The sequence below is a fragment of the Convolutriloba macropyga genome, chromosome 12, assembly GCF_964194025.1.
Source record: "Convolutriloba macropyga chromosome 12, txConMacr16.3, whole genome shotgun sequence".
In the NCBI taxonomy this organism is placed as follows: Eukaryota; Metazoa; Xenacoelomorpha; order Acoela; family Convolutidae; genus Convolutriloba; species Convolutriloba macropyga.
The window spans coordinates 37,319,007-37,340,265 of NC_134479.1; the positions used below are offsets into that span (position 1 = coordinate 37,319,007).

At 36.5% G+C, this 21,259-nt stretch overlaps 1 protein-coding gene across 1 annotated transcript in view; it reads right to left on the reverse strand.

Moving 5' to 3' along the window:
• LOC142350336 (uncharacterized) overlaps positions 1–12,901 on the reverse strand; it is a 37,195-nt gene extending 24,294 nt beyond the window's left edge. The window contains exons 1-4 of the mRNA XM_075402169.1: positions 12,616–12,901; positions 5,368–5,541; positions 2,583–2,718; positions 563–719 (exon numbers count right to left, since the gene is read on the reverse strand). Of these exons, the coding sequence (XP_075258284.1) occupies positions 563–719; positions 2,583–2,718; positions 5,368–5,541; positions 12,616–12,878 (730 nt within the window). The 5' untranslated portion in view covers positions 12,879–12,901. The remainder of the gene's footprint in view (positions 1–562; positions 720–2,582; positions 2,719–5,367; positions 5,542–12,615) is intronic.
• Positions 12,902–21,259: the final 8,358 nt, after the last annotated feature.

The window sequence follows — 21,259 nt, forward strand, 5'->3', positions numbered from 1 at the left end:
TGAATTGTAAAAAAATAGGAGCGCTATAATAGCCGGCTGAGAAGATGAGGGCGGCTATTAATAATTGCTAACATTTTTCATGAAAATTCTGCAATATCCTTTTTATAAAGGCGCTTTTTTAAAAGCTTGAGAACAATTATAAATGACAAAATACGGGAAAAAAACAAAATCATAACCGACAAACGTTGCGCGAATTGCTCTCAATTAACTTGCCAGCGGCTGGTTTCGTCAGTAGCTATCTGCGGCTTAGAGAAGCTAGCATAAGCTTAATAGAGAGGCGTGTGGGGTTCAGGGCTTGAAGCGCGGTGGGTGGGGGGTGTTCGAGAGAAGTGTGGGTGGAGGGCGCGTTTTGGGTTACAGTTAGGATATGGCGGAGGTGTGTGTGTGTGGGGGGGGTGAGTGGTGCGGCTGTTCATACTCTTAGGAAACTCCCTTCACATCATGAATATGCCTGAATCGGTGAATCACATACTGTAAAGCGTACTGTGATAAATTTCACTTCACCGGATGCTAGCTTATCTGGTGAAGTGAAATTGTTAGAATTTGTCATAAAATTACTTACTATTGACGGCTATCAGCAAACATTGGACACAGACACTGCGATTGGATCCTTGGCAATGATGAGTCAACTCAGCCATCTGCTTATCTGACTTCACGCTGCGACATACTCTACACAAGAGCTGAACAGGCTCAACATCCAAATCTTCGTCACTCAAGGCCTGAAAGATATTTTGGATAATTTGAGTTTGTCGGAACGCATACCCCCAGCTTAGTGGGTACACACTATTTGTACCATATAATTACACTGATTTCTACGAAATATCACTTGCGCTGTAGCGGGAGGAGTTTGGGGTCTTTTCCATTATAGCCCCCCCCCCAGCTTAGTGGTCAGATAACCTATAGCCCCCCCAAAAAACAGGGTAATTATACCATAAAGGGGAGCTATAATTTCATGGGGGGGCTATGATGGGAAAGACCCGGAGTTTGCTCACAAACGGAAAAGATTCCAAGATCCCATAAATGCAAACTTCTTGCAAAGAACTGGCCCATGAATTTTAATTGCGAATATAGGGAGTTCAATTAACGGCTTTACAAAATCCATGGTCCAAAAATACGCATTTGTTTGAAAATCCGCATGTTTTTTTTTAAAAAAAAACGTGAGTCAAATAAGGGAGGCATATAACTTTCGTAATGTTCTCATCATGCAAGGTTCCTTAAGGAATTTTGCAAACTTAAGTTCAACGTGGAAACTGTCTGTACAATTTGAATCTGCATATAACGGGAGATTGATATAGGGAGTTCAGCTTAAGAATGAAAAAGGACGTCAATTAGGCCACAGCCCGTTTTTTTTTTGTAAATTTCCCGGGGATTAAAACCCAGCACTAAGCGTTAAAAATTGAGCTTTTCACCAAGCAAGAATCAAAAACTGACTAATGTCGAGTGAATTGCTCTCGAACGACAGGCGGGGGCAATTTAATTTAGAGAGGGTGTAGCTTAAAAATGTTTTATGTATGCAAAAAAACGCACCCCCCCCCCCCGGGACCCGAAACCGTGACCTCCAAGATGTCAGCCCAACATCCTATACCCTAACCTACAATAGCTTTGCTCCTCTTTTTCTCACAATCGTTTTTATAATAGCAAAAAACTTTAATTCAGAAAGCGAGCAACTTAGATCACTCAAAATGAAGTACTCAAGCGTGGAAAAAGTCACTCAAGAAGTCAAAGAATGTTCGTCAACAAAAGCGTAAAAACGAATCACTATTTAAAACAAAAGCATAAACATAGCTGTCAAAACATCAGCTCGGATTGAAATCAGGCATCAGAAATAAAGCATGAGAACATCCTTTGCATCCGGAAAAAAACATGGTTGACATGTAATCTGAGAGTCGAAATTTGAATATTGCATTGTAACAATGGCAGCTTACACTTTGCAGACTCCACAGACGCAGAATGCAAGACGGGAATCAAGGATGATCGGTAATTACCCTCAAAGGTGTCAAGAGCATAAACCGACTGACGTCGGAAAAATTGCTCTCGAATGACAGGCGGGGCAATTTAATTCAGGGGAGGGCCTAGTTAAATTTTTCTTTATGGGCGCAAAATCTACATAAGACGGTCGGATTCAAACCCCGACCTCTTGAGTCCGACTCTGTCACCTCGACACAGGCATTAACCGCTCGGCTATCAGGGCGTTGTCAAGTGAGTTTCTAACAATCGGTTTCGTTTGAGCAACAAACTTTATTTCGGAGTGAGAGTAATTGAAATCACTAAAAATCCAGAATTGCATGAAATTCATTTGAGGAGTGAAAGATTATTCTAGAAGAAAAGGTCAAAACGATCAAGCAAAAATTTTGCATAAAAAGGACAGACGTTTAGAATAACTGCTTCAAACCTCGTTTGAGAGCATTTAATGAGTTCTAACTTAATGAGTAAGATTTTTTTGGTCACAATACAAAAATAAGTGAGCTAAGAATCATAAGCTACATAAAGCATAAGGAGCTTTAATGAACAGGCACTAATAAAAACGAGGCTACGATAATTTCTGCAATGTTTGTGGTAAAGGCTAAAATGAATTTACTAACATCTTCATCGATAAGTTGCACGCTAGCTGATTCTATATCTGATGTGGCTGGCGAAACGTCTGCCACAGTTGATGTCCCGGAGTCATCAACTTCAAGAGACAGTTGCTTGTCAACTGCTGCATGTGATACCATATTTCTAAAAGAGCAAAGTACCAAATTGTTATTATGTCTCGTCTCGACCAAGCTTATTTACTTATAAAACGTTCGCTCTACTGATATTTAGACAGAAACCACGCAGATAGCAGAACACCTTTCATCAGTTGTTGACAAGATAATTTAGTTCTTTCCACACTAGACGTTTCAGCTTTGCTTTATATATTTCTGTTCAACTGAAAACAAGACAAGGCCACAGTGCACAAATCCTGGTAACAAAATATTTGCAATATCTGCTAACAAAAATAGCTCAAAAAATGATTGCAAAATGAAACAATCAGAGATGATCTACACAAACAAAATCCCTCCTTGAATCAATACAAGAAGTCTGGGTCATGTGCGTTCTGACTTAATTGTCTACCAAATGAGGAAGAGATACAAAAAACACAAGTTCACATTGTTCGAAAATAAATGGTGTATGGGATTTTAAAAAATCGTTTGGAGCGCAAACCACTAACAGATTTAAAAATGCCGCATTAGCCGCCGATGAGAACTGCCATCAATGAGACTACGAGACAAGGCAAACAAAAGCAAATGATTACAACAACAAACTTTAATTACGAACAAAACAAAAATAACAAATGTCTTTTTAAAAGAAAAAAAACACTTAACAAAGCCAAAAATGCATTCAGATAAAAACCAAAATGAAAAAAGCCTTAATTCAGTAGAAAAAATATGGAATATGTCCTTAATGAGATCAGGTAACTAGACGACAAGTTAGAAAGGTTCAAGAAAACGTTTATATTTTGAAAAAATTAAAACTGGAGTTATTACAATAGATTCATCTTAGATTATGTCGTCATACGATTCATCTCCTAGATTATGTCATTTTCATACGGCCGCAAAAAGAACGACAAATACATGCAAAAATCAAAAATTCAAATAATCATGCAAAAAAAACTGTGTCAAGGCCGTTAAAATCATAAGCTAACTAAAAACATTATTTATATTGAATTGCGCCTTTCTAAAGGTCAACGAAACCTGTCAATAATTTGATAATATGAATAGACAACAACAATGAATGGGAAAAAATCCAAGCAAGCAAAAAATTTTGTGAAAACTTGTATAAAACCATACAAATATCAGTTCAAACTTTAAAGGTATAAAGACCAAATAATGATTCAGTAGAAACAAAATGCAACCTGAAGAACCACAAGAACAAAAAAACATACCCGGCAGATTGCCCAAAAATAGCCGCCGTTGATTCCAATAAGCATAAATGGGATTGAAAGAATAGACGACAATGGAAAAAAAAGATTTTGAACACTCAAAATGTTGAAAAAGCGGCAAAATGAGGTAAGGCGAAACATTTTTTTGTTCAACGAAGTAAAAAAAAACATAGCAGGACAAGTCCTGATGAACAATTCAGAGAACTTTCATTGACTTAACAAAAACACTAGAGCTAGAACGGACAATGAGTGAATTGGGAAAACCATTTTTAAACAACTCAGATCAAAAAAACTTAAAAAATCAGACAATCAATGTCAAAATGCCGCGAAAGAACAAAAAAACCAATAGCGAGAAATGGAAATGTGGTTCAAACAACCAACTAGGCCTAGAATGAGCTATGAATGGATTGGGATAACCATTTAGAAAAAAATCCAATCCGAAAAAATCGAAAAAAACAGTAAAAATTGAAGTGAAATTGCCGCATGTGAACAAAAAATCACTAGCGAGAAAGCGAATTTTTGTTCAAACACCGTTCTGTCACTCTACTTCAAAATTAGAGAAAAAAAGTTTCACGCCGCAAAATCACTCACTTTTTCGCTCCATTTCCTGTTTCGGCGTGACCAAAATCACTACTCCAATGTGACTTTAAAAATCATTAAAATGTGTGAACAGATCTTAAAAAAAAGAAAAAAACAGCGCCCCAATGCAATTCAAATTCTTTGAATTATAAAAAAAATCAAGAGCGCTATAATAGCCGGCTGAGAAGATGAGGGCGGCTATTAACAAACCGAACTGATTGTTGAGCATTTTAAAAAATTTTATCTCCCGAAGAACGTTTAGTTATCCAAGGTTCACTACAAATTAGGTAAAAAATGGGGAGTTGGAGACATCGCCTAATTTCAGTCAGTGCAATCAGAAAATTGTGGAAAGCACCTACAAATGTGTCTAGATATGCACCATTCACCCGCATTTTTTGGTGAGAGGGGAATGCAAATAACTAAATTTTGGAATTGAAAAAAAAGCTCGAATATTTTTTGTACATCTCGAGAGTATTCAAATGCTGGTAGCAAAATAGTCTATTACAGGAAAACATTCTGAATTTTCCTAAAGTTACTATCTTTCAAAAGGTCAAAAGCAAAAGCAAAATTACGTGCACCGGGTTAAGAAAATAAAAACAGTATTAACAATATCAAAAATTTTTGTTGATGCAGAACTTAATTTCCGACGAACTTTCATTTATTCACGCGAGAAAATATTGCAAATCTTCAAAAGCGAGTCTTTGTTGCTTTTCACTTCCGCTCCTTTCTTCAAAAAGATAACAAAAAAAAACAAACAACCAAGAGATCATCTTGTGGAATAACTGAACTGTGTAAATGCGTGCATGAGTGTGTATCTGTGAAAGTTTGCACGTGTTTTAGTCGCTCGGGAGGGTATTAAGGAAAGGTTGAGCAAAAAATCTCACCTCGACGATTCACTGTCATTGGATAACTCTTCTCTTCCAATTCTGGCGCATTTCTTGGATGGCACTGGAGTCGAAGTTACCACAATGGCAGGAGTGACAGATTTCAAACATCTTGCCACAATTGGCATTCTGTCTTTGCAACTTCCTTCTGTTGACACTGTTGAATCTTGAGCACTTAAGACAACAAAATAAAACTCACGTGGTATATGAGTTGATTTAGAAAAAAAAATCGGTCACAATGTTCTGTCTATCTGGTTAAATAGAAAGAAAAGGAGGGTAGTTTCTGGAGAGCAGCCGTAGAAAATTCACTACTTGCAGAAAAACCATTACAAACAGTTATACATATTAAAAATGGATAGCAAATTTTCGGGTAAAAGAAACGGGCCTCTTTTGTCCTGGCATCATGTAAAGAGGGATGGGAATCTATTGGAGACAGTTTTTTTCCTGTTCTAACAATTTGTACCCTGTGTGACGAATCTCTGATTCGTCGAATGCTAAATATCCCCTGATGCTCATAAAATTCATATTTGATATTTAAATTTGGCATTTAAATTAATATTTGGTATTTAAATTAATAAAAAACAGTATGATTATTACCCAATCACAATGCGTTAACTTAAATCTAGAGTACTGAATAAAAAAGATGAAAGATAATAAGAGAGAGAGAGAGAGAGAGAGACAGAGCGGCTAGAAACGGGATAATAATACAGTAAATTCCAGGATTCTGATTTTCTAGTCGAGAAGACATATTTGAGGATTTTGTAGGCTAAAAATCGTATCCGCTGGCTAAAACAAGACATTCGGTTTAACGATATTATATGGTGACAAGGGTTTAGAGCCAAGTGACTTCGACATTTGGTGAAAAACGAATTTTCAGCCAAACATAGCCAGCAGATTGCCGTAAAACAGTCGCCGTTGACGCGCGAACAAGCTTAATACAATGTCAGCTAGCAAACACTCTAATGAACTTTGATAACCTAATTCTTAATGACTTAATGACCGGGCTTTATTGGTTTATACCGTCTCTTTTGATTTTGCACTTGTGACTTTGACAGTATTCACCACATTGAGTAATTGGATACGTGAAAGAATTTAAAATCCATTCAGCTGAAAGAGTGAGTGAAGTAAGTCAGAAGTCAAGCGTGAAATTCGTGACTTATGTAAAATGAAAAACGTGAAAAGGTAAATCGAATTAAAAAAAGAAGCGCGCCTAAACAATAGCCGTTTGAGAGGCTGACGACGGCTATTAATCAAATTGAAGAACATAGCCGGCAGATTGCCGGAATAGCTGCGAAAGAATAGACCTGCGTGCCATATAAGAGATAGAAACAGATACAGATCTAAATTGAAAAAAAAAATTGACGCCGCTCAAAAAACTAGGTAAAAAACATTCAGCGATAAATTAATAAAGCTTGTTAAAATTCATTCCGCAGAAGCCTCTTATCAAGGACCTTTACTGCACAAATGAGTTCCTTTAACCTTAAACAAATTCAAACTAAACTTAAGTTTTAAAGTGCAAAGTCATTTTATTGAGTGAGGTAAGTCACGTATGATCAAAATCTAATCACGCAAATAACCTAAAAACTTTTGGTAAAGCGAGTGAGAAATGACGTCACGCGCGCAAATGCCGTTAGTGAGAGGAAGAAGTCATTCAGAAAATTTTCTGACTTTTTCAGCTTTGCTGAGTGAACAAACGTAAAACGAAAAAAGAGCGTCAGAGGACGAAACAAAAAACATATCAGGACAAGTCCTGACGTACAATTCAAAGAATTTTCATTGGCTACACAGAAAAACTAGACCTAGAAAGGACTATCAGTGAATTGAGAAAACCAAAAAATTAGAACAAAAAAATAAGAAAAAAAAACAGAAAATCAATATCAAAATGCCGCATTTGAACAAAAAAACCATTAGCGAGAAATGAAAATTAAAATTCAAACAAAAAACAAGGCCAAGAATGAGCTGCGAATGGATTGGGAAAACCATTTAGAAAAAAAATCCGATCCAAAAAATCGAAAAAACAATAAAAATCAGAGTGAAATTGCCGCATGTGAACAAAAAACCACTACCGAGAAACCGAATTTTCGTTCAAACACCGTTTTCTCACTCTACTTTAAAATTAGAGCGAAAAAAATTCACGCCGCAAAACCACTCGCTTTTTCGCTCCATTTCCTGTTTCGGCGTGACCAAAATCACTACTCCAATTTGACTTCGAAAATCATGAAAATGTGTGAACAGATCTTAAAAAAAAAGACAGCGCCCCAATACAATTCAAATTCTTTGAATTGTAAAAAACCAATATAGCAATATAGCTTCGCTCAGCTTACAGCTTCGCAGCTATGAAAACGTTAGCTCTATCCATTTAGCTCTTTAATAAATTGCATTGAAGAATATTGAAGTAGTTTGTTGAAATAAGCTATTGCAAAAACAGAGAAACTACTGGAGTTTCTGGTAGTGCCCTCAACAGTGGCTGAGCAAAGATGTGTTCTGGTGGTTACAACCTTATCATACCACTTTCTTGTATAGTGGTCGTGTTCAAACCACCATCGAGCACTTGTAAAACACATGTTCTGGGTGCTGTTGGAGGAAGCGATAATCCTCACTACTGACTGCTGAAACCGGTTTTGTTTTGATTCCTTATCTCCAATTTTAACCTAAATGGAAAGCGTCGGTTCACTTTAATGAAGCGATGCTGTATGTACTCATATCCGAAACGAAGTAGCTGGGAAATACAAAATGATGTTATCCCGATTCCAATTCAAGTCTTCCAATCGATAAATGAGGAAACTTACAAATTTATATAAACTTTAAAGGGAAACATTTTAAATGTTTAAATTTCACCACTATGCATGCATAAATGTACTTTACAACTTTGTTTGTTGACGGCAGTAAATGTTGCTAATATATAAATTCATTGTTCTAATGTACATATCCTCTTCATTGTATATTTAGTTAGAGTTCAATTCATTTAACTTGGGAGCCCGATAAGGCAGAAAAATATCAAAACAGAGAAAAGTTAAAATTGAGAAAAACGACAAAAAGTCTTTTATTTTAGTTATTTTCATTTCCTAAGAAAAGGAGATGCAACTACGCTTTCTTATGCTCTGTTATCTGTTTCACAAAAAAATCGATGAGCCAAACAAAAAGAAAATCTCCGATTCGTCGAATCCTTAATATGCCCTGATGCTTATAAATATCATATTTGATATGTATTTAAATTGATAAAAAGCATCATTGTTATTAACCAATCACAATGCGGTATACTTATATCTACAGTATTGAATAAAAGATGAAAAATAATGAAAAAGAGTCTAGAAACTGGACAATAATCCACGATTCTGTTTTTCTAGTCGAGAAGATAGATTTGGTAATTTTGTAGGCTAGAACCCGTATACGCTGGCTAAAACAACAAAATCGGGTCAGCGATATTATAACCTCCAAAAATTGACCAGAGAAAGCCATGAGTAGTATCATTCCAAAACCCTTACAGGCTAATTTTTCTTCCGTTTTTCGAATTCCGTTTTCGCTGATCAGATATACGGTTTTTAAGGATCTAGGTTTTCCCTCCAAAATGAGGGTAAAATTAAGAAAAAAAATGATTTATGAGCTAGCTATTAATAGAACAAAGACCGCGAATAGTCGCAATACAGCCGCCGTTGACCCGCGTGACATACATCCGGAACAGAAATACATTTGAAACAGAAAAGGAAAAAAAACAAGATTGAAAAACGAGTTTAAAAATTTTCTAAATTGGCGTGCATAGTCGGCAAATTCGAGTAGATTCTAAGACTATAATTAATTCAGCTTCTAAATTGAAGGCTACCTCATGCACTATGACTTAATCATGCACTATGACTTAATGACAAGGCTTTATCGGTTTTTCTGTTTCCTTCGATTTTGCTTTTGACTTCGACCGTAATCACGACATTGCGTAATTGAATGTGTGTGAAAGAGTTTAAAATCCATTCAGTTGAAACACTGACGTAAGTCACCAGTTAAATGTGCAAATCGTGACTTATGGAAAACGAAAAACGTGATTACAAGGTACAGCATAATTTTAAAAATTAACAGGACAAGTCCGGAAATAATATTAAGAATTTACCAAAAATTTAAAACTACCCTACCTGACCAGTAGGCCAATTCAACAATTGGGCGAAGCCAGCTAAATGACAAGAATGGTTTCAAAAATTAAACAAAAGAAAAACAAAATTAAGAAATAAAATATTTTTTCTAGGATCAGAGTGTTGAATATCAGTCTCAGTTTACAAATGTTAAAAGAGCAGAAAACTTGGCAAATATACAAAACTACCATGGTATAGAAAGAAAAATCAGAGATAGCAAAGCAACAAAGAAAAACTAGAAGTCAGGAAAGAGGAAAAATTCAACAGAAACCATTGCTGTCATTATCAACAAAACCAGAATTTCTGTGTTCAAATTGACCCATAAATTCCGCACCGAGTGCATTAAAAAATCTTAGTGACGGCTTAAGTGCTCAGAAAAATTGAACATGACACATTCCAAAAACGTTTAAATAAAACTGAATTCATCAAAAATTTGTCTACTTATGGCTTCAAAAACAATTTGCTCCAGCTAAACTCTACAGAAACAAATAACTTGAAGGCAACCAAATATCAGGCTGCTCATATAAGCAACAAACAGAAGCAAAAACTAGTTGAAGGTTGCTCAAACTTTGGGCGCTATTGTTCTCAAAACCCAAATTATGCCATTAAAAAGTAAGCATTAGGATTCGCTTGCCCCTAGAGATCAAAAACCTGGAAAAGATAAAACTTTCAACAAATTGAAAGAGAACTTAATTAAAAAATTTTTAACGTTCTTAATATTATCATATTCCATTTCATTTCATTGAGGCTAAAAACACATCAGTAAACCAGCGTATAGCCCCCAAAAGTTCCTTTGGAGCCCAAGGATTGGAAAACTCGGAAAAAGATAATAAAACATCAAAAAAATGAAAACAAAAATCTGCTAACAATTTTGATATTATCTCGAAAACCAATTGGTTAACGTTAACTACTAACCAGTAACCTATCTTTAATCCTTGTACGTTTCATCGGTCTCTAAAGGTTGCAAAATTAGAAAAATGACCATTCCTTTTGAACAAATTTCAAAAAAATGCAAATTTTATTAAAAAGTTGCTTATGTTTGAGCAATTAATATATTGAAAACCGTTCCATTGCTAGTCATGGAAAATGTGTAAAAATATCATACAAAAACAAACCTTGCCGGGAGAATACCGGAAACAACTAGAAGTAGAAAAGTCAACCCCCCCCCCCCCCCCCCCCCCTTGTCAATTTGAAAAACTTGTAAATTTGAAACAATAACACGAAAAAAGCTCAAATCATCTGAAAAAAATTCTTTAAAGATGCGAAATCCAAACCGCTACTGGCATAAAACCTTGCGACAGGTTAGTCTTCATTCGTCAAACCACTACCCATTGAAGGTTGGACCAAAAAATAGTTTATCACGAGAAAATCGAGGAAAATTACGAAAAGAAGGACAAAGTCAAAAAATAAAAAATTCTTCGTCAAATTCTCGAACAAAATTATCCAGAAAATGCTGACACGCAGCTTCCCAAACGTCACTTTGCGCAAAAACAATTAACTGATCTAGCATTCGAACCTTCAACACCTGGGAGAAACAGTAAACAACAATAATAAACGCAAATAAAAACAAAAAACAATTGAAAATTTGTGTTGTTTTTCAGAAAAACAGTTCCCTGATAGTCTACAGTCGCAACTTTTAGGAGCAACCCCGATAAAATAGCTCAAAAATAAATATTGAAAACCAGAAGAAAAATGAAAAGAAATTGAAAAAAAAGAAAGATGAAAATCGGCAAAAATTTTCTTGAAATTACTCTTTTATCTTTAAGTAAAACAACTGAAAATTAAAATCGATTACATCAAAAGGCAGAGAAAACAACTAGAGCAACCAATTTAAACAACAGAACTCCCCAAATGCTATAAAGAATTGAAAAAGAATACAATTGAAAACTTAAAACGATTCCAACATGCCAAAACGGTTTAAAAAAATAGCTCAAAATTGAATCTTCAAGTGTATCATTTGCTTCAGATGGTCAAAAATTATTCCAAACGCACTATGAGAAGTTAACAACCAGTGGTACAAACACCTTCATCTGACAAATTGGAAGTTTAAACAAAAAACGGCTGTGAAGATGCCGCACGTGATCAAGAAAATTTGCTCGCTAACCAAAAATTTTTTCGCAACTACTCTCGCTCTCTCAAAACTATGAAAGAACAGAAAAACACTCTCCCTTCGTTCTACTCTTCTCTTTGCGTCAGCAATTTGATTTAAACACTGTTTTTTAGCGCTTCATTTCTTCAGAACACCTATTTTTTCTTAAAAAAATTGATTTTGTTTTTTAAATGGTGCCGGCAATCTCTTTCTGCTAATTTTGTCATTTCATGCTATTGTTAAAAGTGTTTTGAGTGTTCTAATGAAACGCAGTTTCAGTTCCCCGGCAACGCAAAAGAATAATGACTTCAATAGCTTTGACAAGGCCTATTTTTAAAAAGTTTTTCAATCTCTCAGTTTAGAGAGCGTTTCTTACAATTTGTTCACTTGTTGCTGTTTTTAAAAGTTGGCGTGTGTGGTTCAAAGATTTCCTTTTATCCATTTGACAATTAATGCAGCCGATTTATACCCTCTAAATTTCCACATAAACGGCAGGTCATATCTAACTGCGCGGTTTTCTGTACCGTAATTTCATGATTGTGTTTTTCACAAATTGAAACAATTTATAAAATTTAGATCTTTAAAAACTGCGATCACAAATATTCTTGGAACTACGGATGAAATTCTGATTAAAAAATGCTATAGTCGGAATTAATTATTCTGGACCGAACATAACCGACTTTCATTGTTGGCAATGTAGTACAGTTACCTGTTATCGTCGGTAAGGATATTTTGACCACTGATTTCACGTTGATTATGATTAGTTCCACTACAAACTTGAAAAACAGCTCCGATGTTTTGATTGAGAATGCGAGGTACGAATCATGCAGTTAACTTAACCGGCCAACATTGAGGAACAGTTAGGGGGAATCGATTGTAGCTGGCTGTTCAGTGTTTACCTTTACAAGGAGGCTGCTGAACAATGTTATCAGTGTAGTACCGTGATAATGAAGTAGGGAATATGTTAGGGTTAGGGTTAGGGTAGGTTTGCGAACCATGGATGTCGAGTCCCAATTTACATTTACTTCAAAGATTACTCACTTGTTCATGGAATTTCCAGCCACCGTCTCTGCAGCGAAAGTGATAATTGGATCCATGCTATCTTCATCATAAGTGCCATCCAAATAGTTAATCGGGACAGAACTCAAAACTTCACTACTTTCAGAACCAACACAACTATAATTGCCTTCAACGGCGCTAGTCTGTTCAGAAGTAATTTTGCTGGTATATAGGAAGCTATCATTGCAAACTTTTTCTCTGCGGTCTTTATTGTTGTTCTCATCGCCAGTGTCAACTTGCATCATGGAACACAACTAAACTGAAAACCGCACACATCCAACATAACTTTCAGATTGTTCTTGGATCCATTTCAGGATCTGGTCTGTTGTATTACCTATTCCATACTTTACCATTTAATATATGTTTGTTGTTCAATTGTGGTCACAAGCAAAAATCATTTCGTTTGAAAATCAAATTTTTTCCGGAGTGCGAAAGTTGATCAACCATCTGTCATCAAAAAACGAAAAGCGATTCAAAACAGCTAGATGAGTCCAGAACGAACCATTGAAAGTTTTCTAAGAATGTTTAGCTTAAACTTTGTCGAGGTTAAACTTGTACGATAAAAAAATTAATGAAAATATGCCTTTAATTGCTTTTAGAAGAAAAAACAAGAAATCTCAATTTTGACAACCGACCAACTATCGAAATCTTTGCAACTTCAGAGAGGGAACGGTTAATTTTTCCTTGAAATTAAAATGCGATAGAACGTTTTTTGCAATATTTTAACGTCCGAAAAAGTAAAAATCATTTTTAAACACTGAGCATAACAGTTTTCATGGTTACCGCGACAGTAATACAGTGCTTATTTAATTTTCAATATTCACTACTTAAACATGCCTTACTTAATTTTTTATCTAATGCATAATCAAAACAACGGGAACAAGTAATGATTTTCAGCAAAAATTCGCAGCGCTTGCATCTTTCCTTCGAAAGAGTCACAATCATATTTGAATTCAGCAATATGCATAGTTACGACACAATCCTAAAAATACTAATTTGTGCTTAAACGTTAAAGATAATGGTTGAAGAAACTAATCTTTTCAAAAAAATGTTTTCAAAACTTAGTTTTAAATGACCCTGGCAAGATAAGATGCCGTGAACTGAGCAGTCTATTGGAGTAAATTACAATTAAGTATCGGCTAATGAAGGAATTCCACAAAAATGTTTTCTATACCAAAAAATTATAAAATGTTTCCAGAAATTTGTCAATGCTTGCTGTCAATTTAGCGTAAGAATGAGAAAAGGCGACAAAAAGGGGAGAGGAAATTTCCACAAAAAACCACAAAAAACGACATCATAGCTTCGGAAATTAGCAGAGTATAGATTATATATATTATAGAGACTATATTAGATTTCTGCACAATTTGGCAGTCAGGCTTGCTAGATATGAAAATATTCATATCTAGCAAGCCTGACTGCCAAATTGTGCAGAACCAGTTGATCCGTTCCGCTGCTTCTTCTTTTCCCGAAACAAACTTAGATAATACACATCGGAATTGAAACAGAAAAAAGAAAAAGAATAAAATAAGGGAGAAAATTGAGAGAACTATTCTAAGTGTCAAAATTGGTGTTCAGTTTCAGTTAGATAATACATATCAGCTGAAGCCTATTAAGCTTAATAGTAATAACAGCTAGCAATCACTCCCACGAATTTTGATAACCTAATGCACTTCGACTTGATGACAGGGCTTTATCGGCTTATCCAGTTTCTTTTAATTTTGCTCTTACAACCTTGATCATTTTCACTACAAACGACATCATAGCTTCGGAAATTAGCAGAGTATAGATTATATATATTATATAGACTATATTAGATTTCTGCACAATTTGGCAGTCAGGCTTGCTAGATATGAATATATTCATATCTAGCAAGCCTGACTGCCAAATTGTGCAGAACCAGTTGATCCGTTCCGCTGCTTCTTCTTTTCCCGAAACAAACTTTGATCCTGCTGTAAATTATAATAATCATTTTTCGCTATTTGATTAATTGAACAGCCAACAAATTGCCAGAAAATAGTCAGGAAATAGACCATTGAGACCTTTAGTTAAAAACCGATGACCAAAAAACGTGCTACCTGAAAACATTCTGATTCCCAATTCAATCCCAATTGTCAAATCAACAACCAATGTCTCTCAAATGAAATAGTTTTTAATAATGTACTTCGGGCAACCTCGTTCAATATCAATTAAAGTTTATAGTCCAACCTAGATTCAATAAGTGACTGCTGAAGACATTTTCTTAAGCAAGATACGTCCTGTATGATTTATCACATTAATAACCTAAGAATTCAAAAGGGGTAGGAGTCAGTGAGGAGTAAAGTCACTCTTTGACTTCTTCGTGCGCGATCAAAAGAGTCGCAACGAAAAAAAAGACCAATCAAAACATCACAAAGACAAACAATATTCTCGCCATCGTTTTGCCGCGATTAACAAAACAGACACGGCAAATTTTCGCAAAACAGCTGCCGTTAACCCGCTTGACACACATCGGAATTGAAACAGAAAAAAGAAAAAGAATAAAATAAGGGAGAAAATTGAGAGAACTATTCTAAGTGTCAAAATTGGTGTTCAGTTTCAGTTAGACAATACATATCAGCTGAAGCCTATTAAGCTTAATAGTAATAACAGCTAGCAATCACTCCCACGAAATTTGATAACCTAATGCACTTCGACTTGATGACAGGGCGGGCTTTATCGGCTTATCCAGTTTCTTTTAATTTTGCTCTTACAACCTTGATCATTTTCACTACAATTGAGTAATTCAATGAGTGACAGAATTTAAAATTTAGTAAGTTGAAACAGTGAGCGAAGTACGTCAGGAGTCAAACGTAAGGATCCAGACTTACGTTATTCCAAACACCTGATCAAAAGGTTAAGCAAATTTGTAAAACAGAGTCTAAATAATAGCCGTTGAGATTATTAAACACAAAAAATTAAGAAAATATCACAGTAGACAAAATATTAAAACAAAATAAAAATTATCGTCAAAAATGTGCTTTACAGGAGGAAATTTGAGGCCATAAGATTAATAAAAGCTCTCAACTGAAACGTTTTTTAAAACATATTGGTTTTTAAAACTCAGAAAAGCATAGTTAAACAAAGTGAAGCAGATAAACAATAAACATCTGTAGAAAGAGCGACTGCCTAAATCTCAAAGAACTCTTTAACACATGATCTTGGATTTAAAATTTTTTAAACATTTTATGACTCTTTTCTGTTTGTGCCCCCCAGCTTAGTGGGTGCATAATATGTGCACCCCCCCCCCCCCCCCCAGATGCTTTTGCAACATTTTTAATGATTTACCATGTACTGACACGTGCTGTGTTTTGTAACTGGGGGGCCTAAGGCACTGAGGGTCAAATTCCAGCCTCACCTCCCCGTGGTGGCCCCATCGTAAGTGGAACTGAGTGGTGCTTCCCGTCCAGAAATACTGAGCTAACGAGGCTCTGGTAGCAGCAATTGGCTTTGCTGTCATAAATCATGGCAAAGCAAACCTCATGATTGAAAGAACTGCGTTTTGTTATCTTCACGAGCTGATGAATACCATAACATGTCTTCACGGGGCGCGCTCACGAAGAAAATGAGCCATTCGATCTTAATTCCCCCAAAAAAACTGGAACTGTGCTATGTGATGAGTTCAGAACAATCAGCCTAATGTCGCACCAGACCAAAATTCTGCTGAAGGTGATTGGCCACAGCATGAAAGCGAATATCAATGATGAATTAAAAGTATGTCAGTATGGCTTTGAAGCTGACTGTGGAACCAGAAATTCGGTTTTCTTATTGAAAAAACTCGGTCAGCGGGCAAAAAAAATGCAAAATGACTTATATCTACGCTTCGTCGACTATTTAAAGCCTTCGACAGGGTTGTACATAACGAACTGATGCACTATTGGACGACTTGGATCTTGATGATAAAGACTTCAGAATTATCCAGAGTCTATACTATAAGCAAGAAGCAGGGATCCGGATAGGAGACAAAGTCAGCGAGATGGTGCCGATCGAAAGAGGGGCAAGACAAAGTTGCGTACTGTCACATGATGTTCTTTTTAGCGAGTATTTGATTAGAACGATGAACCACCTCCCTGGCCTGGTCGTTGGGGCAGTCAACATCAAAAACTTGAGACACGCCGATGACACGGTGTTATTAGCCACATGCACAGAAGGCTTTCAAATACTGGACACAATTCCATTATTGTGGCAAAAGTTTGGAATGGAAAAAAACATTAAAAAAATTGAAGTGATGTCATCTCAAAGAAAACGAGATCACCGTCTTGTGAACTAAGGGTGGACGACGAAACCTTGAAACAAATTGATTATGTCAAATACCTAGGCTGGACGAATTCCTGCGAATGTAGAGACGACAAGGAAATAACTACTGAGAGCTATTCTGTGTAACAAAAAACTGCCTTTTGAATGGAGGTATCCCGTACTAAAGAGTTGTGTACCCTATTTATACATACTGCTCCGACACTTGGACTATATCGAAGCATCTTCAGAATAAGGTTGCCGGCTTTGAAATGTGGTGCAAGCGCAAAATTCAAATAGTTTCATGGACGGCCCGGAGGAAAGTGGATGTCCGAAGTGGGCAAGCGAGGCTCCTTAAAGACATCAGGGAAAGGCAACTTCGTTTCCTGGGGCACGTCATCAGGAAACAGCAACTGGAAGAGCTGACACACACAAGGCAAATAGAGGGGAAAAAGCAAGAGGAAAACAACTCTTCCTACAAAAGTTTCCGGGATGTCCCAGCTCCATCATCCATGCTGCCAGAATTCGGAAATCTTGGCAACTTTTTACAAACGAGGCAATCCACGTCTGTCAACAGACATGACGATGAAAGAAGAAGAAAGAAGGGTGAACAAACGGAAAAGATCCCATTTTAGAACAATATATAATATATATATATATATATATATATATGTGTGTGTGTGTGTGTTGCGCTGAATCCCGCCTCCACCTAGGTAGACCTACTATAAAAGACCTATTAAAACCTGTTAAAAGCAACCACTCTCAACCCGAAAATCACTCCTAGAAAACGTTAAATCATCCTCAAAAAAGCTATTTTCAAAAAAAACAACCCTCAGGTTGAAATTGTATCCAGGAGAAAGTTCACGGGTTAAACCAAATACGAACAGACAAAGTCTGATAAAATTCAAGTAAGCAAATATTCGGCTGACAAGCACAGGAACTCCTTTTTTGTGCTATTCAGATCATCAGAGTGATTCTGAATTCATAACTTAAAGACAGCTAAAGCGATATTATAGTCAAATTTGATATAAGAAATCGCTTTTTTATATCATTCAAAATTGGCAAATCCAGAAAGCATAAAATTCCTCAAGGAATCAATTTAGTTGTGCTACTTTATGTAATAGACGCAAAAATCTTTTGAACTTTGAACTTTGACCTATCTATCTGCTTTGGCAGGATCAAGTCGACAACCTGCTTAAAAGCATTGGAACTGGAGTAAAGCAACAAAAAGGTTCTGAATGCATTGGCAAAGGCAATCTATGAGAAAAATTATGAACAAATAAGTGGTAGACATTCCTAAGTAATTTGCTAAACGGGGTTGGCAAAATTAAAAAAAAATAACATCACTAAAACAATTCTTGCCGCAAAACATTTATTTTGCTTCCTAATCATCAAAACATCACAAGAAAAAAACTGCGACCGAAATGTGATTGAGGATAAAAAGTCACGGGCGTTAAAATCCATGGAAAAGCAAAAAGTCAAGGCAGCAAAAAGTCATTCCAAAAGTCAAAACAAGCAAGCAAAAAATGTGCATAGAAAAACTGTAGCATACCGGAAAACCTGCATGAACTCTAACTAACCTTGCCTGAATCATAACGAACAAAAGAAAAAGCAACGACAAAAAATAAAAGAAACCAAAACAAATTTCCCTAATAAATCTATCAAAGAGCGTTTTGAAAATGCAGACAGTCTAGGTAATTGGATGAGGGTGTTTGTTTGGGCTGTGGGGGAGGGCTTGAGGTAGTGGCGAATGGGGCCACGAGTAGATAGGGTAAAACGCACGGGCGGTTGGGGAATGGTAGTAGGTAGAGGTACACGTGAGGGTTGGGGATGTAGATAACGGGCGAGTAGGTAGCTTTTTGGGAGGGGAAGAGAGCTGTAGGTAGATAGGACGGTTGGGCGAGGGTTTCAGTAGTGTCGTCGGGAAGCGTTCGTAGTTTAGGAAGGGAGGAGGTACAATTATGGGATCACAACTTCATTAAAAAAATCTCACGTTGAATTTTACCGGCAGTTCCCAATCAATAAAATAGACGCTAGCCCAGACAAGCTCTTTCGCCAGTTTAAAACCAGTTTATGCGCTCCGAAAGGAAATCTCAAATAGACAAAATTAAGCTGGATCGAAATGGAAAACTCTGCTGACGAAAACAAACGCCATGTTGCAGAAGAAAGTTGCGCTGAATCTTGCCTCCACCTAGAGGGACCTACAATTTAAGACCTATAAAAACCTGTTAAAGTCAACCACTCTCAACCCGAAAATCGCCCCTAGAAAGCGTTAAATCGCCCTCAAAAAAGCTATTTTCAAAAAAACAATCCTCAGGTTGAAATTGTATCCAGGAGAAAGTTCACGGTTTAAACCAAATATGAACAGACAAACAGTCTGATAAATTTCAAGGCAGCAAATATTCGGCTGACAAGCACAGGAACCCCTTTTTTGTGCTCTTCAGATAGTCAGAGTGATTCTGAATCCATAACTTAAAGACAGCTAAAGCTACATCATAGGCAAATTTGATATGTTCAAGCGCTTTTTTATATCATTAAAAACTGGCAAACCCAGAAAGCATAAAGTTCCTCAAGGAATCAATTTAGTTGTCCTACTTTATGTAATAGACGCAAAATCTTTTGATTTTTGACCTATCTATCTGCTTTGGCATGATCAAGTCAACAACCTGCTTAAAAGCATTGGGATGGAGTAAAGCAACAAAAAAGTTCTGATTGCATTGGCAAAGGCAACCCATGAGAAAATTTAAGAACAAATAAGTGGTAGACGTTCTTAAGTAATTTGCAAAACTGGGTTGGCAAAATTAAAAATATAACATCACTAAAACAATTCTCGCAAAACAAAACATTTAATTTTGCCTCCTAGTCATCAAAACATCACAAGAAAAAAACTGCGACCGAATTGTGATTGAGGATAAAAAGCCACGGGCGTTAACATCCATGGAAAAGCAAAGAGTCAAGGGAGCAAAAAGTCATTCCAAAAGTCAAAACAAGCAAGCAAAAAATGTGCATAGAAAAACTGTAGCATGCCGGAAAACCTGCATGAACTCTTAACTAACCTCGCCTGAATCATAAATAACAAAAGAAAAAGCAACGACAAAAAATAAAAGAAACCAAAAGATATTTCCCTAAAAAATCTATCAAAAAGCGTTTTGAAAATGCAGACAGTCTAGGTAATTGGGTGAGGGTGTTTGTGTGGGGCTGTGGGGGGGGGCTTGAGGTAGTGGGGAATGGAGGTACCTGGGGGTGGGGCCAGGAGTAGATAGGGTAAAACGCACGTGGTGTTGGGGAATGGTAGTAGGTAGAGGTTCACGTGAGGGCTGGGGATGTAGATAACGGGCGAGTAGGTAGCTTTTTGGGAGGGGATGAGAGCTGTAGGTAGATAGGACGGTTGGGCGAGGGTTTCAGTAGGGTCGTCGGGGAGCGTTCGTAGTTTAGGAAGGGAGGAGGTACAATTATGGGATCACAATTTCATAAAAAAATCTCACGTTGAATTTTACCGGCAGTTCCCAATCAATACAATAAACGCTAGCCCAGACAAGCTTTCGCCAGTTTAAAACCAGTTTATGCGCTCCGAAAGGAAATCTCAAATAGACCAAATTAAGCTGGATCGAAATGGGAAACTCTGCTGACGAAAACAAACGCCATGTTGCCGAAGAAAGTTGCGCTGAATCTCGCCTCCACCTAGAGGGACCTACTATTTAAGACCTATAAAAACCTGTTAAAGTCAACCACTTTCAACCCGAAAATCGCCGCTAGAAAGCATTCAATCGCCCTCAAAAAAGCTTTTTTCAAAAAAAAAACAATCCTCAGGTTGAAATTGTATCCAGGAGAAAGTTCACGGGTTAAACCAAATACGAACAGACAAAGTCTGATAAAATTCAAGTAAGCAAATATTCGGCTGACAAGCACAGGAACTCTTTTTTGTGCTATTCAGAACATCAGAGTGATTCTGAATCCATAACTTAAAGACAGCTAAAGCGATATTATAGTCAGATTTGATATAAGCAATCGCTTTTTTATATCATTCAATATTGGCAAATCCAGAAAGCATAAAATTCCTCAAGCAACAAAAAGGTTCTTGAATGCATTGGCAAAGGCAACCTATGAGAAAATTTATGAACAAATAAGTGGTAGACATTCTTAAGTAATTTGCTAAACGGGGTTGGCAAAATTAAAAAAAATCAACATCACTAAAACAATTCTTGCCGAAAAACATTTAATTTTGCTTCCTAATCATCAAAACATCACATGAAAAAAAAACTCCGACCGAAATGTGATTGAGGATAAAAAGTCACGGGCGTTAACATCCATGGAAAAGCAAAAAGTCAAGGGAGCAAAAAGTCATTCCAAAAGTCAAAACAAGCAAGCAAAAAATGTC